The sequence below is a fragment of the Plectropomus leopardus genome, chromosome 23, assembly GCF_026936395.1.
Source record: "Plectropomus leopardus strain MGB_pleo_1.0 chromosome 23, ASM2693639v1, whole genome shotgun sequence".
Classification (NCBI taxonomy): domain Eukaryota; kingdom Metazoa; phylum Chordata; class Actinopteri; order Perciformes; family Serranidae; genus Plectropomus; species Plectropomus leopardus.
Window position 1 is genome coordinate 1,532,649 of NC_142198.1, and position 19,816 is coordinate 1,552,464.

The window sequence follows — 19,816 nt, forward strand, 5'->3', positions numbered from 1 at the left end:
CAAACAGATGTAGATAATTTGACACTTTCAGAAAGATATATTTGTATTTGTGTTGAGGATTCACACTGCGGTCAAGTGATGTCAGAAGGTCATAATTTATAAGTTGGGAAGTCTTTCTTCCGACTTGGTTGTGTTCATGTGCTTTGAGGTGGTAAAGTGGGAACAACATGGAAGGTACAAAGAAGATAGGTTGTATTTTAATGCTAAGAGTGTTTAAACAAGAGGCTGATAGCTGTTTCCAGTTTATTTATATTATTTATACATTTTTTTTAATAAATATATATTATAGTTTTATATTTAATCTAGGTCACTCTACATGGACAGCAGTTAACATTAATACGATATTAGACTTAACATGTGATAAAAAACTGACATTTAATAAGTTAATTAATGAAGAAGTATCTTACCATTGACCAAACATTCACTTTTGCCTGCCATGTTTATGTATTTAAGACGTCAAGTCGGCAAATCTTGTTATAAAATAATGTTGTTATCAGTGTTAGCGTACTTGCCTGGCATGTTTTATAGTTTGCTTGCAACAGCTAATAGATGCAGATACTAAAATGTGACACTACCAAAAGTAAATGGGAGCTACGAGGACCAAATCACAAAATACATAATTTTTTAGCATTAATTGTTGACACTGTTTCTATGCTTTCTGCCTCTCTTGCAGCCCTGAAATGTCATGCAAATGTCACGAATTGGCAACTCTGGTATCATCAAAATTTTCCAATTTCCCACTCATAATTATGATTTGGAGGGCCATTCACATGCTTGTGACTTGTAAATACAGTAAATAAGATATTTCTGAGACACACGTGAAGGTAGCATTATTGCTGTATGACTCCAGCGCAGGTCTCCACAGTACCTTAGTTTGCACGTTGACCTGGGTTTCCTTGCTTATGAGCAGGGCAGCCATGTCTGCGTGGCCCTCCTGGGAGGCCAGATGGAGTGGAGTGACGCCCTGCTTGGTCAATATATTGGTCTCAGCTCCGTACTGCAGCAGCACGGTGGCGATTTCCATCTGGTTCTTCTTGGCTGCGATGTGGAGGGGAGTGTAGCCGTTCTGAACCAGGAGAGAGGCTGGTGTCAGTGCTGGATGTTAACTCTGAGTGCTTCTTGTTGACTTGTGATATGAAAACCTCATATACCTGTATGTTTTTTGGGTAGCTGACATGGTTGTTTTTCATTTTAAGTCATCCAACTGAATAAAATATTTTTTAAGGTCCAAATGTTTTATAGGCCATATAAGATGAGCAGCAGCTGAGCCCTAGAAGGCTTTCCCTGTCTTTGCCCACTTATGTATGGCCCTGGCATGGCACAGTTTCCTGTGGACTCTTACCTTGGCCATGGTGTGAGGAGATGCTCCTTTGTCAAGAAGCAGGAGCGCTACCTTCTGGTTATCGTAATGTGCTGCGACATGGAGCGGGGTGAGGCCGTTCTGTGAGGGATGGACGGCGAGGGCACACAGATTAAACAGCAGTCAGTGCAACACCAAGCCAATAAAACCACATGCACACTCACATGCACGCTCTCACACACACACACACACACACACACACACACACACACACACACACAGTCAACCCTTTGAAACCTGGCCACACTGGTTTGATTTCATTCAAAAACAAGGTGGAAAAGGCAATGTACCACAAAATGCAAGACAAAAGTAAAAAGTGTCAAGAAAATGACCTAAAACTTCTGATTGTTATGATTATTATTATTTAAATTGGAAATATATATATAAACTACAAAAAAGTCCAGGCTGGGGGGCATATTTTCAAGTCATTTTCTTGCAATATTTTAACTAATTAATTGATAATTTTTGTTAGGTTGCTCGTTGCCTCCTGCCCATGTTTTTGAAAGAATTTAAGCCAATTTATTCAGGTTTCAAAGTGTTAACAGGATGTGTTAAAGGGAAAAGGCTGCAGGTCGAGATGAATTAGAGCTATATTAGGTGGCAGGAGCTGGACGGATCACTAACTGGGTCCTTATAATGAAAAACATATCCAAAGGAAAACAAGGGATCTTGGTGTTAAAGTGTTCTGTTATCTGTTTTATGTTTTTTGGGATAAATTATACTTAATCCAAATGTCTCTTTTCAGACCAGGCTTACCAGGGCTTCTGCAGTCATCTTAACCTCAATACAGTAAAATAGCAACACATTTTAGATTTCAAAACATTGTACACAGGTTCAGGGTTCCCCCAAAATATTTAGAGAGTTGACATGATGAATTATTATTATGATGGATCATACTCTATACTAATAAGATGGAGTTTAATTTTGGATGCATACCTTTCCAGCAAAATCAGGTGGAGCCCGACGCTGTAGCAGAAGTTTGGCTACATCTAGGCTTCCGTACTTGGCAGCCACATGCAGCGGAGTAAAACCTTTCTGTGGAGAGAAAAAGACAGAAAAGGGAGATTAAAAACTGTGTTCAAAGACGGTGATGTCAGGATATCTATACACAGGTTAACTTCAGGCAGACATTTGTTCTGATCTTGGTGTCTATGATCTTCCGCAACATAGGTATTTGTGTAATTCAACACTGTAAGACACTGGCAAGTCATTTATATCATTTTTCAACCCCACAACTGAGTTTTATTTTGTTTCTGTGGAGTTTAAATGAAGTGTGTTTTATGATGAGTTAACTAGGCAATTAAGCCTTGTCAATCTTCTGTGACCAAGAGAAAGTTGAAATCAAAAGGTGCAAAGTTGTATTTCTCTGTTTAACAGGGATAACAGATGTGAGAATATTACTTTTCTCAACATTTTGTGAGTTTCTATTGTTTATTTATTCGTATGAGAAGCTGAAAGTAAGTATGGTGTGGTATTTAGTAAGGTATAGAAAATAGAAGATACTGACCAAGCCTAATAAATGCCACTACAGGTAAGAGGAAAACTATGTAATATGTAATAAGGAACTGTCAGCTGGCTGACATGCAGATCCAACTCTTTGAAACCATAAACCCAAAATATTTAACAGTCCTTTATGTTTCACAGTAGAACCAGCAGAGGGCGCACTTTAACTATTTTGAAAAAGAGAGAGAGGCTGGAGCTGGCAGAACACATGACTATGTTTCTGACCCAGCCCTACCAATGGATGGAGCAATCCTTTGTTTGTCAAACCGCAGATTAAACATGATGTAATAGGTGATTGGATACAAGAAAATAAAGAATTCAGAGGAGAGGACTTGAGGAGAGGGGAGAGGGTTTCCTTCCATCAAGACATGGATAAAACACACCAGTCTAAGCAAATTAAGGCTAAGTATTATTATGAACATGTTTGGATGGAGCGTGTTAAGCCTTGCGTGACAACAACTTTTCCTGATTTGGTTTCCGTAGCGACAGCCACACCCTCCCTCCTCAGAGAGACACCAGGGGAGAAACATCAGGAAAGCCAGCGAGTGAACGACACGCTGCACCAGGAGCAGCTCTGTCTCATGCTTAATGCTGTATGAATACATCGCAGGACTGATGTGTCCCCAACTGGATGCATAGTGAAGATGTTTCCTGTGCGGCCTCGTCTGGTTAACACCTCCACTGTGATGATGATAAATCATCCGATTGCGTTCAGCTTTACAGGCTCATCAATCATTCATCACAAGTGGGTCAGACAGACAGAGAATTGCACATACAGGAACACTGGAACCGCTTTATCAGAGGGCACCGAGGGATCTGCACTTACAGCACTTACAGTCTATTCCTCCATCTGTACACTCTGTACTACAAGCAGCTGTTGGTGCACAGTTGATCCATCCTGCCTAGATGTTAATATATATCGTAAGTGTGCATTAGCTGCTTTATTTTCAATAAATTGCGTTGTTTTGTTTTAGAAATAGTTTGTTTTTTTGCCCTACTCTTATCTGCTATACTATATAACATATATCCTTTTTGTTACTGCTGTGGCAACCAGATTTTTCAAAGCAATAAATGCCATTTTAAGTGGAATGGCTTTAAATCACCACTAAGAGGCAAAAAAAAAATGCTTGTTTTTCAGAGAGGATTAGCAGATGTTGACAGTAGGCTAACCATATCAACAAAAGGCTAACTGCACTCAGAACTGGTGCTCATGTCCAGCTGTTTTTTCATGTGGTTTCAGCGGAACAATCCTCAGTCTGAGTTCACTATATTTACCTCTGTAGTTAAAGCAGGACTGTGTAACAATTAAGAGAAGAACACGTTCTTCGACTTACTGATAAAAAGTTGGATTCATAGGCAAAAAACATAGCCTTGCTTAGAAACTGGATACAGGGAGAAACAGCCATAAAGATTTGTTTCAAAGTGAATAAATAATTACAGCAAGCAATTAAAACCCCTTTAAACCACAAATATTTGTTTGTAATTCCTGTGTGTGTGCCTGAGCTCTAGAGGTGCTGGTAGCATAGAATAATGCTGCAGCCACTGTGACGTCACTCATTGCTTTGTGGGTTTATGTTTGGTATTTTGGATGTCTCCATCTTGGTTTTTTGGAGCCAGGAGTGACTGTATTTGGACCTAACCTTGAGGCTAGCTGCTAGCTTGGTTAGCACAGCATTTACAACTGTAGTTAACTGTACTAATAACACATTTTCACCAGCAAAAAAAGGCTTAAAACATTTAAAACAAAATGAACTTGCCAAAAAAACTGAATATCAAATTCCTTAGAGGGTCTTTTAGCACATCCAAAGACTTTTTGTAGGCAACTAAAATGCTACAGTGAACTACAACTGAAAATACACTAAAATAGCACCAGCAGCCACATCTATATGCTGTATATCAGGGGTTATGCCATGGTAATGTTACATAACATACTCCCTGTGGTAGCGACTTGTCAACAGATCTCCCCTACCTGTCTCCTAAAGCGACCAAACCTTCTATTATGCATACATTTTAGCCTTAATAACATTTAGATGGGTGAGTTATATAAACTTTCCCCCTTCATGCAGTTGTCTGAAAATTAAAATTAGTTTTAGAATCCAAATCTGTTTTTTATACCAGGCTGTAAACATGTTTATTTGTGCTGTTAAACTGGGCATTTTGACATGGGGGTCTATGGGGATTGACCAAACCTTAACGAAGTGTGCCAGACTCTGACGCAAATTTTACATAGTGGTCAAGGGTGGAATTACACCATTCGGGTCAGTAACTTGCAGTATTGCCAACTTGGCGATTTTGTCGCTATATCTAGCAACTTTCCAAACCCCCTTGGCGACTTAATTTGTGAAAAGTGACCAGCTGGTCATTCTGGTCATTTGGGGAATGACCAGCGACTTGTATTGACAAAGCTTCAGCAAAAAACATCTAACATTTCCCGCTTTGCAGTTCACATTACAACTGAGCCCTCAAGAGCCGAGTACAGCGAGGGCGGCTGCCGTCTCCTCCTCATCACTCTCACAGCACTCATGCAGCCAGTCTGACCAGCAGCCCCGCAGTCCCGACCTGCAGCGGACTCTGAGGCCGCTCTGAGAGCTGCCAGTCCTGCAAATGCATCGCATGTACAGCTTATGACACATTACAGATGATGATTTTTGTACAGTTACAGCAGAGTTTTTGTTTAAATATTCACTCTTTTTTAGTTTCACACCCCAAAATCCCTCACACAGTTCTCTGTCTCAGTCAGTCTCACTCACACAATCTGTCAGTTTCTTGACCCTTTCCTGGTTCCTCTGGCCAAATATAAGCCACAAGACCACATTTTTGTTTTGCTCTGCATTCATTAGGTCACAAAAAAAGAAAAGAAAAAAGCTAACATTATAGTTATATGGCAACAAAAACAAGCTTGTAAATACATAAATAGTTAGTTTGTAAACTACCTGGTCAGCCTTTGCTATTAATTTTGCCTCTCAGAATTTCATATTATGTAAATTAGTTGGTGACGTCATCTAGCCACTTCTATCGACTTTTGGGAGAGACAGTAGCAACTTTCCTTACAGAGGAGTTGGCAACAGTGGTAACTTGATGCCCACAGGCCCAGAGAGACTTTCCCTCGTTGACTTACATCAGGAAAGAGACGTCTCTAAATCAGTAAATAACTTTTTGTGAGTGTCAAACCCCGCAGCAAAACAACTCATAACACTCTAGATTCAAGCCATCCAGATAACATTTGGAAAGACTAAAAATACTGCAGGATTAAATTTTTTAGACTGCCATTCAAGCTAGTGAGGCGCTAAACCGGAAGTCAGTCGTTCTGCTGGTGGAATTTACCTGCTTGGGCACACTCAGTCAGACCCTGCTGCTGTAACACCTGGAACACAGAAAAACCAATAGTTCCCGCAACACTCACGTGCTGCTCACGTATGCTGTGTCTTCCAGGCCTAAGTCTCTAGTGCCCAAGCCTCATGGGCACATAGATCCAGGTATTCCAGTGCATACCCTGAAAAAGAGCTTTTTTTGTTGCTTCATGAACCAATGAGCACCTCTTATAGGAATGCACTGGGCCCGCTTCCATGCCTGTATCCAGACTTTCCTAATACATCCATGGGATAGACTCTGTTTTGAGTTGCCTCTTGGTTGGGAGGTGTATTTTATCTTTTAACTTTGGACAGTTTCAGGCTTGCACATGGCTGGGACTCAGGACTGCCTTAGACCCTTTTGTCGCCTCGACCCACCTTTGTGGCCAGTGAGTGTGAAGCTCCGGCCTCCAGCAGGACAGAGGCTGTCTCCACCTGACCCTCCCTGGCTGAGATGTGGAGCGGGGTGTAGCCATTGGTGGTGGCAGCATCAGGGTGGGCCATGTGCTGCAGCAGCAACTGCACAATCTCTGTTTTTCCCAGACGGGACGCAATGTGGAGGGGAGTCTGGTCCTCCTGAAGACCTCACAGAGAAGTAAAAATTACCACACTTATTCTGCATGCTGGCAAAACAATACAGTACAAACTGTTCTCTGACATGCCATCGGCGATAACAGCAGTCTCACCCGTGCCCTGGCGTCCACCATCGCTCCGTTCCTCAGCAGACATCTGACCACCTCCACCTGCCCTGCCCGGGCTGCCATGTGTAACGCTGTTTCCCCACGCTGTGCACACACAAAAAAAAAAAAGTGTCAACAGTCAATACATATACAGATTCAAGTGAAGTGTGCACATATTTCAACAAACTGTTTGCTCACTGTGCTATTTTCTGATACTTCACTCACAATACCTACACTGCTTTACCTTGAACTACTCAAATGCTAACTGTTCATAATTCATTTGTAATTCTACTGTTTCTTTTCTTTAGGAGCACATATATGCAGCAAGACCTTCTTTCATATTATTATTGTTGTAGATTTTATTAATTTCTTTAGTTTTTAATGACAGTTTTTTTTATTTTTTAATGACTTATTTTTTGTTTGTTTTGATTTTTTTGTTTTGATTTTTAGAAAAAATACTATACTGAGATATACTATCTCTGTTGCCCGTATGAATAATTTTACAACATGTACTTGTGATTTATTTATTTTTTTATTTTATTTCTTTCTCACTCTAATGTTAAAAACAGAGAAAGAAAATGTTAAACATATGCTGTGCTGTACAATTTACACCAATTTTAATTCCAATAAAAAATAAATAAATAAAATAACTGCAAATTGCGAATAACTTCCCCTCTCTTTGATTGGCTGCTTCCCACCACTCACAATATTGCTGACGTCGGGTGAGGCTCCATTCTGCAGCAGCAGCAGCACGATATTCAGGTGACCCATGAAGGCTGCTACGTGGATTGGAGTCAAGCCAGACTGGACAGAGGGAGGACAGCAAAGACGCACAACAGGATACTATGTCAGTCATGTTGAACACACATTTGTTATTCAAGAAGATCTCATCAAATTTATTAATGTGCAAAATAGTACATGATGTCATCTGGCAATTCCTAGCAACTTCTGAACAGCCAGAAGCTACTTTCTCCAGAGCTGAGATGGAAATGTTTTATATTTTTTGCATTTAAAAAAAGGAAAACTAAACTAATACATTAACTTTTTGTAACTCATTAGAAATAAGTCAATAAAATAACCAACCACATTTTATTTTGTTCTTATTATTTAAACATTTAGTCCTGCAGTTAACCCTCTGAAACCTGGATCCACATCACTTTTCTTGTGCTGCTTTCTGACACCTTTCACAAGTATTTAATCCTTAGAAAGCAAATTGGTGTGATTTTTTTTCAAACAGATGGGGTAAAAGGCAGTGACCAACTTGGCAGGAATATTCCATGTTTTGCAAGAAATTAGTAAATTTAGAAAATATTGTTTTTAAAGGCTAGGGGAAAACTACATTAATAATGATGATCACAATTACATATTTAAAATTATGTTACAAAATTATTTTGCACTTTAAGCACTTTTCCAAGGTCATTTGCATGTTTTTGTTTTTTTTTTAAACTTTCATAGTCTAAAAAAATAACAAACACTAATTCTATGGTAATTTTCAGGTACTTAAAAAAAATCTTGCTCATTTTGGGGTCAGTTCTTTTTTTGCTCATTCCCGTCTTCCCATGTTTTCGACAGAAAGTAGGAGAGAAGAGGAAATTAATCAACATTTGTTCAGCCTATTAAAAATTACAGAATACCTTAAGCTGTTTTATCAGTGGCATAATTGTTTTCACAACAGTGACATTAACAGGATTAATGAGACATAGATATTAAAATTATGGTTTGGCCAGTTATTATTTGTCTAATCTAGTTAGAGATATTTCCCTCTTTGCTATCTCCCTTACAGATAAATAGCATGGGCTGTTGCATTGGACATTAGAGCAGATAGAGGATAAAGCTTTATCATGTAATGTCTTTTTTAGCTTTAATGTGATCAGACTAGTAGATGCAATAGATTAATGGCAATAAATTAAACATAAGAAAGTAAAACAACAACAAGAACAATGAGGAACTGTGTATGTGACCTGTGTGATTATGATCATTAGAAATACATTTTTTCCCCAGCTTTTTTTTCTTAGACATTTTTACCTAAATTTTTATAAAAACATTTTCGTCATCTACTAATTTCTTGCAGTTAGTGGAACATTTAATGTCAACTTGCTCATTGCCTTTTTCCCACATTTCTGAAAGACAACACACCAATTTGCTCAGGGTTTAAAGGTTTAAATACTTGTGAAAGGCATCTGAAAGCAGCGCAAGAAAGGTGTTTCAGAGGGTTAAAACCTTTAGAAGGCTGAGCAACAAAGGTGACGAGCAACTTCACAAGATACTACTCAAAAATTGCAATAATTGGTGAAATGTTACAATGACCTGAAATAAACCAAAACAAAAAAGCAAACAAACAAAAATGGAAGATAAGTAAAAACAGAAAAGGATCTGGAAAAAGTACTCAAATAAAGAAATTTTTTTTTTATTTAAGTTTCAGGTGACTTATTTATCTATCTATTTATTTTTGTCACTATTTACGTGTTGAAGAATGTGTTTGAAGAAATCAAACTAATTTACTCACATTTCAAAGGTTTAAATACGTGAAATACGTGAATGTCTATTTAAAAGGTTTAGGTCTGTTTAAAAGGGTTTAAACCTAAACATACCGTCTAGACCTCCACAGTTGTATGACTGTGGGGTAAAGTCAGATGTATGACATCAGACAGACCTTGACCCATCTGACAGCCTCAGTGGCTTCAGAGAAACATGTGTTCTGCTGTCAGATGCCTCAGGTATGTGCTGTACCTCTGTGATGGCCTGGATGGAGGCTCCATATTTGACTAGAAGCTCCATCACCTTCACTCTGTTCTTCTTGCAGGCAATGTGCAGCGGAGTGAAGCCATTCTGTCGGGAAAACATGGCACATACACACACACACACAGTAAACAATAAACCAAGACAATATTGGTCATCAGAGCCCTCTCAGTCTATATACAGTACATGTAGCATAACTAAATAGTCCCTCTGACTTGTATGTTGAGACTGGTTTCCACACTGATAAAGTCTGGATCATACCAGTGCCCTGGCGTTGGGGTTGGCTCTCTTGTCCAGCAGCAGTTTGGTGACTCTGTAGTGACCGCAATGAGCTGCCACATGCAACGCTGTCAGGTAGTCCAACGTGACATCATCAACAGGAGCCTTGTGCTGCAGAAGGTGTTTGACACATTCCACGTGGTCGCCTTGTGCTGCCATGTGCAGAGGAGACAGCCCGTTCTGAAAGGAGACAGAGAGCTCATGTAGTTTGACGGAGAAAATGCTACAAGGGGATTTTTAAAGAATGACTATGTGTCTGTGTGCTGTAAGTACACATCAGCTTCTTGGATCAATGTCATGACACCGTGATTGCTGAAAGAATGTTCTGATAAAAGAAATAAAATATTTAAGAGATCTAGTCAGTAACTCTCCTGCTGAAAAGCTTAAACCAGCATATGCTTGTAGCTGGTTTTAACTAATTTTAGCTGGCCAAGATGGTCTTAGATGTTCCTGACCAGTTCTTGCTGGTCTATGATGGTTTAGCTGGTGTGACCAGTATACAGTCTGCACACATTTATCTTTATGCATATCCCGTGATAGCAGACTGAGCTGATTTATGATCTTTGCTCCCCCCCCCCATGACCCTAGTATTTTTCAGGACTCAAGGACATGGATTTGGTTTCATTTTTACAAGAACTAAAATGGATAACCAGCAAAAGTGACCATCATAAGCTGGTATGAGCAGCTGAACCATCAAAAATTATGCAAAAACATACCTTAAGATGTCCAAACAAACTGCTCAACCAGCTTAAGCATCTTAAATTGGTCAAGCTGGTTTTTTCAGCAGGGTAGCTGGTTGACATAGTGGAGCATTTAGCAACTCAGAGACAGATATGTTGCTCAAGACTTGGTGGAGACCAAAACAGAGCTAAAAGGAGAGTGAATATATGCCAACTGCTTGCTAAAACTTTAGTGATATTCCCCTTATTAGGCTATCATATAAAACATGTCTGTGATGTTAAAATTGGATTTATGCATTTTTAAAGATTGAAAGTCAGTGTTGTCTGGACATCAAATCAACAGCTGAGCTGGTGGCTGAGCTGGTAGCTAATGTTGCTAACTCCGTAAACAGTGCCGAACAATGCTAACCATGGTGAAAGAGCTAACGGTGTTAACCAGGAGGAAACTTAAAATTACATCATCTCTTTGCATCCTCTTCTGAGAATCAGCACCACGTACTTCTTACCTCTATCAACCAACTCAATATTTGCATGACAGTAGTGGATGGAAACACAAATTTCTAATTTATTTTGCCAATTTCTTTAAAGATTTGAACTTCATTTGGATGGAAACCAAACTACTGACTACTTTGAATCGTTAAACCAGCTAAGAGGACAAAGTATGAAAAAGTCACTGCATAACATGCGTCCATCCCTTTAACTGCTTAAGGTGAATAGTTATGTGTCTCACCTTGGTCCTGGCCAGCAGGGGCGCTCCTCTCTCCAGCAGCAGCTCCACAGCTGTATCATGACCGCTGCGGGCCGCACAGTGCAGGGGAGTCAGACCATCCTACAGAGCACACACACAAACATATTCATAGCCAGTCAATACATACTGACAATCACTCTACAGGTTTCAGTTACAGATTTGAGCAAAACGTTTGTGATATTTTCAAAATGTTGATAAAACAGAATGTGGGGATGACTGTGTTTCCACTGAGTGATGTTCTGCGACTTCTCCTCTGATGATAATATTCCATAAGCATGGTGACGGATGTTCAAAACATTAGCAGCTTTATTTCTTTTGCAGCCACCTCACTAGCTGTCATTATTTACAATCCAAGCCCATGTAGGCGTGTCATGAAGCCATAATGGAAAGGCGAGCCCCTTATACATGGGAGCGACCACCTATGAGGGATTTCTGGGAGGTGATAGTTCACGATATCACAGAGGAATTGTGGATTCAAAATTTCAGGATTATCCGCTCAACTTTTGAAGAGTTATGCGAAGCAGTAACACCTGTTATAGCTCCTGCTGAGGGAGCCAGTTCCTACTGAAAAACACACAGCCATAGCATCATGTGACCTAGAAAAGCCCCAAAAGTGTTTCTATTGCAGCTTTACGAGATATGGCTCTTTTGAATCACATAAAATACCACCTCATGCAAGTGTAAAAACTTTTTTGCAATAAATGGGAGCTTTCATGAAATTGATGTGTTTCCATTTGGCCTATTTTTTATATGCAATTTCAATTTGCACAATTTTATGGTTAATTGGTGACACACCTATTGACTAAAGAATGATATTGATTTCACTTTAATGATGTCATTGCTTACAATCACAACTCCTTTTTTTATACTGAGTCAGTCTGGTCAGTTGAGGCCAGTGGCTTAACCTACAAATCATCAGCTGCTCTAACACAGCCAGGTTCCTCCCAGCAGGCAGGTGTAGCCAGCAGCTAACACAGGCTGGATGTTGTTTGTATTGGTTAGAATCAAATATAGCTAATAACATGAGTGTCCTGCTATCTGGCACACATAAACTGACAGCGAGCAGAGGTCAGGATGTCCAGTGTTCCACTGATTTAATCCTCTGACCCGCTGAGCTGGACAGAAAACAACAGCATTCAGCTCATATTCACAGCTGCTCGCCCTCATGGAGATAATGATCACAACGAGCAGGTCATTTTCTGCTGCTGTGGATGTGACAGCGGACATGTCTGACTTTAGAGTGTTCATCAGTAACAAACACAAGACTTGAGGGTGGACTTGAGGAGCAGATGCACTTTGTGCTACAGTCTCAGGATAAATCCAGTTTAATCAGAAGTGAGATACCTGTTTTCAGCTTCTCGTGATACTCACCCTGGTTTTAGCGTCAATCTGAGAGCCACGGTCCAGTAACAGGCCAACCATGTTAGTGTTGCCACGCTTGGACGCCACATGAAGAGGTGTAATCCCATTCTACAGAGGGGAGAAAGACTGTCAGTGACATGCATTTTGTCTTAGTTGAACACATTAAAACTCAAATTTCTGAGTGTTTTTTTAAACGTTCCTGATACTGGAATCAAATACATGTTCATACTGTTTAATGTTATTAATAATTTCTAAAACAATTAAAAGTGAAATCTCATGACCTTTAACCCTTTGAATCCTGGATCAACATCAGATTTTCTTGTGTTACGATGTCTTTTATTCAAAACTTTGAACCCTGGGCAAATTGGTTTGAATTCCTTCAAAAACATTGGAAGAAAGACAATGGGCAACTTGCCAAGGCTTTTCCAACAAACTGCAAGGAATTTGTTAATTGAAAAAAATAAATTAAGACACCTAAAAAAGGAAAAACTAAAACTATATTTATAATTACACAACAGTTAGTTCCGACCAAGCAATTTGATTTGGTTGAGAGACATTCCATGAGTGCTGATATATAGGAGTAGGACATCACTGGGACTGTTAACTTTTAATTCAACTGCATGTATCACTCTGCTTCATGGCCGTTCATAATCCCTTAATTAGTATAAAAGTGAAAGTGGGATATGTTTTAAAATTGGGATATATTTATAGCATGGTGTAAGCACAGGTTCAGACAGCTAGTTGGCACTGTTCACGTAGCTGTCAGTTGGTCAGGTTAAGAGAGGAGAGAAGAAGAGGATAGAGAGAGGCCTTTGGGGCATGGATGGAGCTAGCAAGAAAGGATGGGGATTTTGACGTGTGGTTTGAGCTGACTGTAGATGCATTGGAGTTACTAAAATCTATGAGGAAGCCTGCCCCCTCCTTCCATGAGTAAGGAGGGAGCAGCTGTGACGGACAGGTTTTTGTAAACCGCCGTTCACTGGGAATAAACCAGATGTTACAGATGTTACAAGGATGTGCAGCGACACAGGGAAATACTCGTCTGATACTATTCACAGCCTGTAAGACATCCACACACACACACACACACACACACACACACACACACACACACACGCCTTCTGATACGGGAGTCGAGGTGAGTGGACACACGCTGGAGCTCATCTGAATCTCACAAAGTGTCTGATTTCACTGAAAATTTTCACTGGGTTGCTTTTCAAGTATTTTCTTGTACTTTGTTTTATTAATGTCTTTATAAAAATAGACGTGTGTGTGTGTGTTATCTTGTGATTTTCAATTCTACATTAAGGACTCTTAAATTGGTATTCCCTATAAGTAGGTTTGTTTGTTTCCTTGACCTGTTGTTTAAAACCATAAGATGACCCAGTAAAGTCTTACACTGTCTCCAGTTTCTGCTTCGCTAGCAGTGCACATCCTTATCTTTTTAATTCCGGCCTTTCAGATGTTTATTTTATTATTTTGTTATCATCCAGAAAACAACGTCTGGTGTCTTATTTTTAGCTATGCAAGCAGCGTGGATAAAAATAGCTCCTAAGCCTTAGCATATTGTCTGTGTGGCTAACAATGAGGCTGCAGAGATTTACAACTCAGTGTGTTTACAGGGTAGAGTAAATCTGTACTTTGAGTTTTTGTACTTCTGTAAACTCCAACTTTTACTATATTTCCTAAATAAAATCTTTCAAATTCAAATTCAAATTCAAAAATACTTTATTCGTCCAAGGGGGAAAAAAACTATGTCAGCAACAATGACATAAAAGACGTCAAGGATGTGGAATAATTATAAAAAAAAAAAACAAAACTATAAAAATGATAAGGAAGCGATATGACATGAGAATTTCCATCAGTCCAAAAGTATAGCTGTGAATATGAGTATTTTGATGGTTAGAATGGTAATAATAGAGTAGGATAGATAACTGTGCACATGATATGATCATGACCTGAAAGACATGTTGCAGTGGAAGTCTTTCAACTATGCGTAAAATAAGATAAAAAATAAATAACTGTACACATTGTAACAGAAGTAACCTGAGAAGAAATTAGTGCATTGAACGGAGTAAGCGGCAATATATAAAGCTGCAATGAATAAATAGCTGTAAACATTACAATGTGCACTTTTATCTACTATATTTCCCCTCAGCATTTTAGGTGTTTACTACAAAATAGGGAAGGAGGAGAGGAAGGGAGGAAGGGAGGAGGTAATGAATGGAAGAAAAAACTGGATCCTGTTTTTTAAGTCCTTAAAGTTGTAGAAAGTGTAATGTAGGTGCATCATGTCTCAGCACGCAATATGGACCCTATTCAGTAAAAAGGAGCCCTCAAACTACAACATAGACACTGTAGAGGTTTCCAAATGTAGAGATTTACTGGAGATTAATACTAACAGCCAACAGCTCTGAGATTCAGTAGCCAACAATCATTTGCAGATGTGTTTTAGTAGCATTGCGATGTCTTTTAATGTACTCATCAGACCCAAATAATAACGCATATAAGCGCGTGATCGTACCCTCGCTGTGAAGTCGACTGCTGCCCCTCGGTTCAGCAGGAGAGTGGCTACGTTGACATTGCCATAGTGGGCAGCGATATGCAGGGGGGTGAATCCACTCTGAAAGACAGGAAAGACAGACACACAGAGAGGAGGACACAGGTGAGACAATAGCTCTTTATGTCCTTGAATTTTGACTCGTGTCTCTTGATCTCCCAGCATGCAGCAGTCTCGTGAAGCATCACAGGTGAACAAAAACTGAACTGAAAGTAAAGAAAATTAAAAGTCACAAGAAAAAAGTAAAAATAACTTTTTTTTTGTAAATTTTAAAATCAGAACATGTTGCACCCAGACACACAGCACCAAAACACACTCCGACACGTCACTTCCATGCAGATTATCAAACACAGAAATGAAAAGATCTTTCCTAGACTTCAAAAATGTTTGAAATGAACAAAGACTCAAACAGAAGCAGAAGAAACAGATGTACAGTAAACATAGATTTTCATCAAGTTTGACATGAAGATGGACAAAAAATATTAACTACCCAAAGACACCAAATTATAGTGAACTCAGAGAGTGACACATAATGAGGAGGGTAGATTTCTGATCAACACCAAAGTGCACTATGTTAACTGTACGTCAGAGAAGTATTAGAGTTAGCAATGAGAGATATATGAGAGAAGTTAGAGATTGCAGAGCAGGTTGGAGTAGTTGTGAGATTCTTGCCTTACCTTGCCATTCTGTAAGTGTGGTCCGATTTAATGTGAAAGAGTTGTTTACAAAAGTGTGAAGAATACAGTGACTAACGTGATGGTTTCAAAACTTTACAAAGTCAAAATCTTAGAATGGTGCAAATTAAGGTAGCGTTGATGCAACATGCTATTTAGTGCCAAGTCTTTGGCCAAGCAGGTAATACCTTTAAAGCTTTGAAGCTTCCCATGCCATCATTATTAGCATTGTTGTAATAGTAAAGAGTATGAGCTAAACTGTATACCACTAATTTGAAGCTCTTTAGAAATGCATGCATGTGAAATACTTTATCAGGAAGTTGCATGTATGGAAGACCAGGACTGCCAAAATTAAATAATGTCATCAACTAAAATTTTCTATTTGTGTGTGCATTAAGTATGCAAAATTACATATGCAAACATGAAAATAACTGATCAAGGTCACAATGACCTTGACCTTTATTTACCAAAATCTAATAGGTTCATTGTTGAGTCAAAATGGACATTTGAGCCAAATTTGAACAAATTCCCTTGTGTTGTTCTTAAGAAACTGCGTAATAAGAGTGAGATGGATTTACAGTCACAGTAACCTTGACCTTTGACCATCAACTTCTAATCAGTTCCGCCTTGAGACTACTCGAACATTTGTGCCAAATTTGAAGAAAAAGACCTCAACGTGTTCATTGCACTCTTGAGCCCGAGTGGACGTTTGTGCAAAATTCTAAAAAATTCCTTCAAGGTGCTCTTGAGATATCCCATTCACAAAAATGGGACAGATGGACCTTGAAAACTTAATGCCAACATTAACAACTATCATCTAGGAGGCATAGAAACCATATTTTCATGGGCACACAAATAGAAAATAAAATTTCAATTTCATTAAAGTAATTTGCATTTTTTTTTTTGGCAGCATTCGACTTCTATACAGGGATGTATATTGTATGCTATTATTTATCCAAAATAGTTGTAAACTCAGTAGTTCATAGTGCATCTCTAGAAATCATGCAACACAACATAAACAGACACAATTACAAGACAGACTAGTGGATAATAAACGTTTGTAACTTTTCCAAATAATGCATTAGCAGAGTATTAATCAAATCAGAACCTTGCAGGAGATAAATGCAATCATTGAAAATAAATCAATAAACCATACATCTAGGTTATGATGCTGTTTGGAGTTATTTCTAAATGAACTGAAAGTCAAATATGACAAAAACAAAAGTGTTCCCTTAGCTGGGGACAAAATAAATCAAATTAAAACTGGGGAGAAAATAATGAAAATGCATACAGAGTATGAATAAACAAAATCCAAAGCCAAAAACTTAAGAGAAGCAGACTGTGTGGTGCCTGAGCGCAGGACAGGCCTTAGCTTAGCCACTGGAGTCAGCCGTGCATGATGACCTCTTCAATACCAAACCAACAGAAACTCAACTGTAAAATGAAGCAAATGACTCAGCTTTTACACCATGCAATGCTGTAGAGGTGAGAGACATAAATGGTGGAGGCAACGAAAAAAGAAATGGGACTGTTTTGTGAATCTGTGGAGAATCAAAGGAGCGTGTGTATACCTCAGTAGTCCTATTGACCATCATCTGAAGCAGGAGGAATGAGGGAGGGAAAGATCAGTTCAGTCAGGCTGTTAAACACATTGCTGCACTAGCAAGTGACGTGGCTGCTGTGGCTCTCACCCTTTTAATGCACTTCTTCAGATGTTCATTTCACACAGAGGTCATGTGTGCCAAACCTAAAGGTCTTGTGGAAATGCAGTTTATGTTTGTTGTGATTGGTAATTTATCTGTTATTTGTTTATGTGATTAACTGTTCATCCTAAAATTTAAGTAAGTATTGTAGTAAATCATCATACTTTAAGAAACTAGCAAACTGTCACACTGTTCTCGGATCAACTACCCTCAAGTCTCAAGCCTTCACAATAAAGCTGAATAATGCATTGCAAGGGGCTATAAGAAATTAAAAAAATGTGTAATATTTAGGGCTGTCAAATGATCAATTCCTCAAATTGTGATTAATAACAATTTATATAGTTAATCGTGACTGATCGAATTTTTATAATTGTATGTTTTCAATTCCCTAATTTTGCAATTCAAAACAGGTTTGAAGACTATTTTGACAAGTTGAAGCAATTCATACCAGACTGTCTTGATTAAGAATCAAATGACCACAAAAGAACTGCATGGGACTAGTATAAACTGGGCATGTCTGTAAAGGGGAGACTTATGGGTACCCACAGAGCCCATTTTCATTCACATATCTGGATGTTGGTGGTCAGGAGACCCCTGTGAAAATGATTATGCCAGTTTTTAAATTGCCAAAATGTTGCCTAATTTTGGAGCGTTATTTAATCTCCTTACTTGAAGCTAGCATGACATGGTTGGTACCACTGGATTACTATGGTCATCTAGTAGCTTTCAAACTCAGCTGGTACAGCCTCATAAAGACAGGAATGTCAGTGGGCGATTAATGCCATTTAAAAAAAATATCACATGAATTACCTTAATTATATCATGGATAACGCGTCAATGCTGATAGCCCCAGTAATATTACACCAGAAAAGTGGGTATTCAACCTCTGAATTAACAACTTCCTCTCACAATGATTTGATGCTTTACATTTGTCAAACTGGCTCCTACTGTCCCCTAAATGTCATTAAATGACACCTATTTAACTGCTGAAATGTAACAAGCAATGCCAAACCTCTGGTGTGGTATGTTGGCAAATTTTACCTTATGAGGGTTTGTAACCAACATCATAGAGAGAGTTAATACTTGAGCAGCTGTTATGCTGCATTTTAGAATGCAACAGATATACATTAATATGTAGTTCATTTTTATAGACGGTATTGGGATGCATAAAATGTTTGGATGTTGGTCACCTGCTGGAGATCACGTTAGTTAGCTGCTTAGATCACACATACAAATATAAATGTTTAAACTTTTGTAAATATGAATATGCTGGCACTCATGGTTAGCTTAGTAAGATTCTGTCATTCAGTTCATAATACCAAACCATGAGCACCAAAGAAGACAGTGATATTGGCATAAAAGAGATGCGAAAAGAAGTTAAATTAAACAATTTGACTGCATTTCTATTTTTGCTGAGTAACAGTTTTATGTAAAAGCAATTAAAAGCCCATCCCATATATACACCTGTCCTAAATTTAAGCCTGTTGAGTTCAGTGCTTTAAGCAAATAATAGCCTGGGCTATTAATTGAAGTTTTAAGGTATTTACTAGGCTGAAAGAGTTAAGGGAGTGAAATGAAGAAAATTCACTAAAAAATGTACGACAACCCTGATGCTATGCGCTCTATTTTTCATATAATTGATGTTAAGGTTGGCTTCAGTGTGTCATCAAGCCGTGATTTAAGGCCCCCCCAAAAAACCTGGACACAAAAATAGTGAAAAACTGTTGAACAGTCTAATTCCACAAATATAGTTCAAAGTCTTCTCATATGTTTTTGACAAGTATTTCTAACATTCTAACGTGTTTAAATCAATATCTCTGGCTGTGCTTTACTGGTATTTTAAGTTTATTGCACAGAACACTTTATAACAGAACACCCTGGCAGCTGCCTTCTTCAATAAGAGTCCTGATTTAGTGAAGTGAGATGTAAGCAGATCATTTCAGAGAGCTGTCACTGAACTGTTTTTCCCAGGTATTAGAAGAGAACTGTGCCCTGTATGTGACAGCACTATGTGGTTTATGTGTGTATATGTTTGACTGTTAGTGTACATGCTACTGTTTATAGCTGTTCTCCCTGTGGGCCTTTCTGATGAGTCATATTAGGCAGAACAACAGCTGAGCCACATATGGCATTATACTGAATGCATGCATAGGTTTTGTTACATAACAAGATAATTGG

At 38.7% G+C, this 19,816-nt stretch overlaps 1 protein-coding gene across 1 annotated transcript in view; it reads right to left on the minus strand.

The window, feature by feature from the left end:
• The window catches only part of LOC121962375 (ankyrin-2), a 107,426-nt gene that overhangs the window by 59,315 nt on the left and 28,295 nt on the right, over nucleotides 1-19,816 (minus strand). The window contains exons 7-18 of the mRNA XM_088073732.1: nucleotides 17,507-17,530; nucleotides 15,226-15,324; nucleotides 12,711-12,809; nucleotides 11,322-11,420; nucleotides 9,894-10,091; nucleotides 9,624-9,722; nucleotides 7,599-7,697; nucleotides 6,900-6,998; nucleotides 6,592-6,789; nucleotides 2,297-2,395; nucleotides 1,343-1,441; nucleotides 869-1,066 (exon numbers count right to left, since the gene is read on the minus strand). Of these exons, the coding sequence (XP_087929858.1) occupies nucleotides 869-1,066; nucleotides 1,343-1,441; nucleotides 2,297-2,395; nucleotides 6,592-6,789; nucleotides 6,900-6,998; nucleotides 7,599-7,697; nucleotides 9,624-9,722; nucleotides 9,894-10,091; nucleotides 11,322-11,420; nucleotides 12,711-12,809; nucleotides 15,226-15,324; nucleotides 17,507-17,530 (1,410 nt within the window). The remainder of the gene's footprint in view (nucleotides 1-868; nucleotides 1,067-1,342; nucleotides 1,442-2,296; nucleotides 2,396-6,591; nucleotides 6,790-6,899; nucleotides 6,999-7,598; nucleotides 7,698-9,623; nucleotides 9,723-9,893; nucleotides 10,092-11,321; nucleotides 11,421-12,710; nucleotides 12,810-15,225; nucleotides 15,325-17,506; nucleotides 17,531-19,816) is intronic.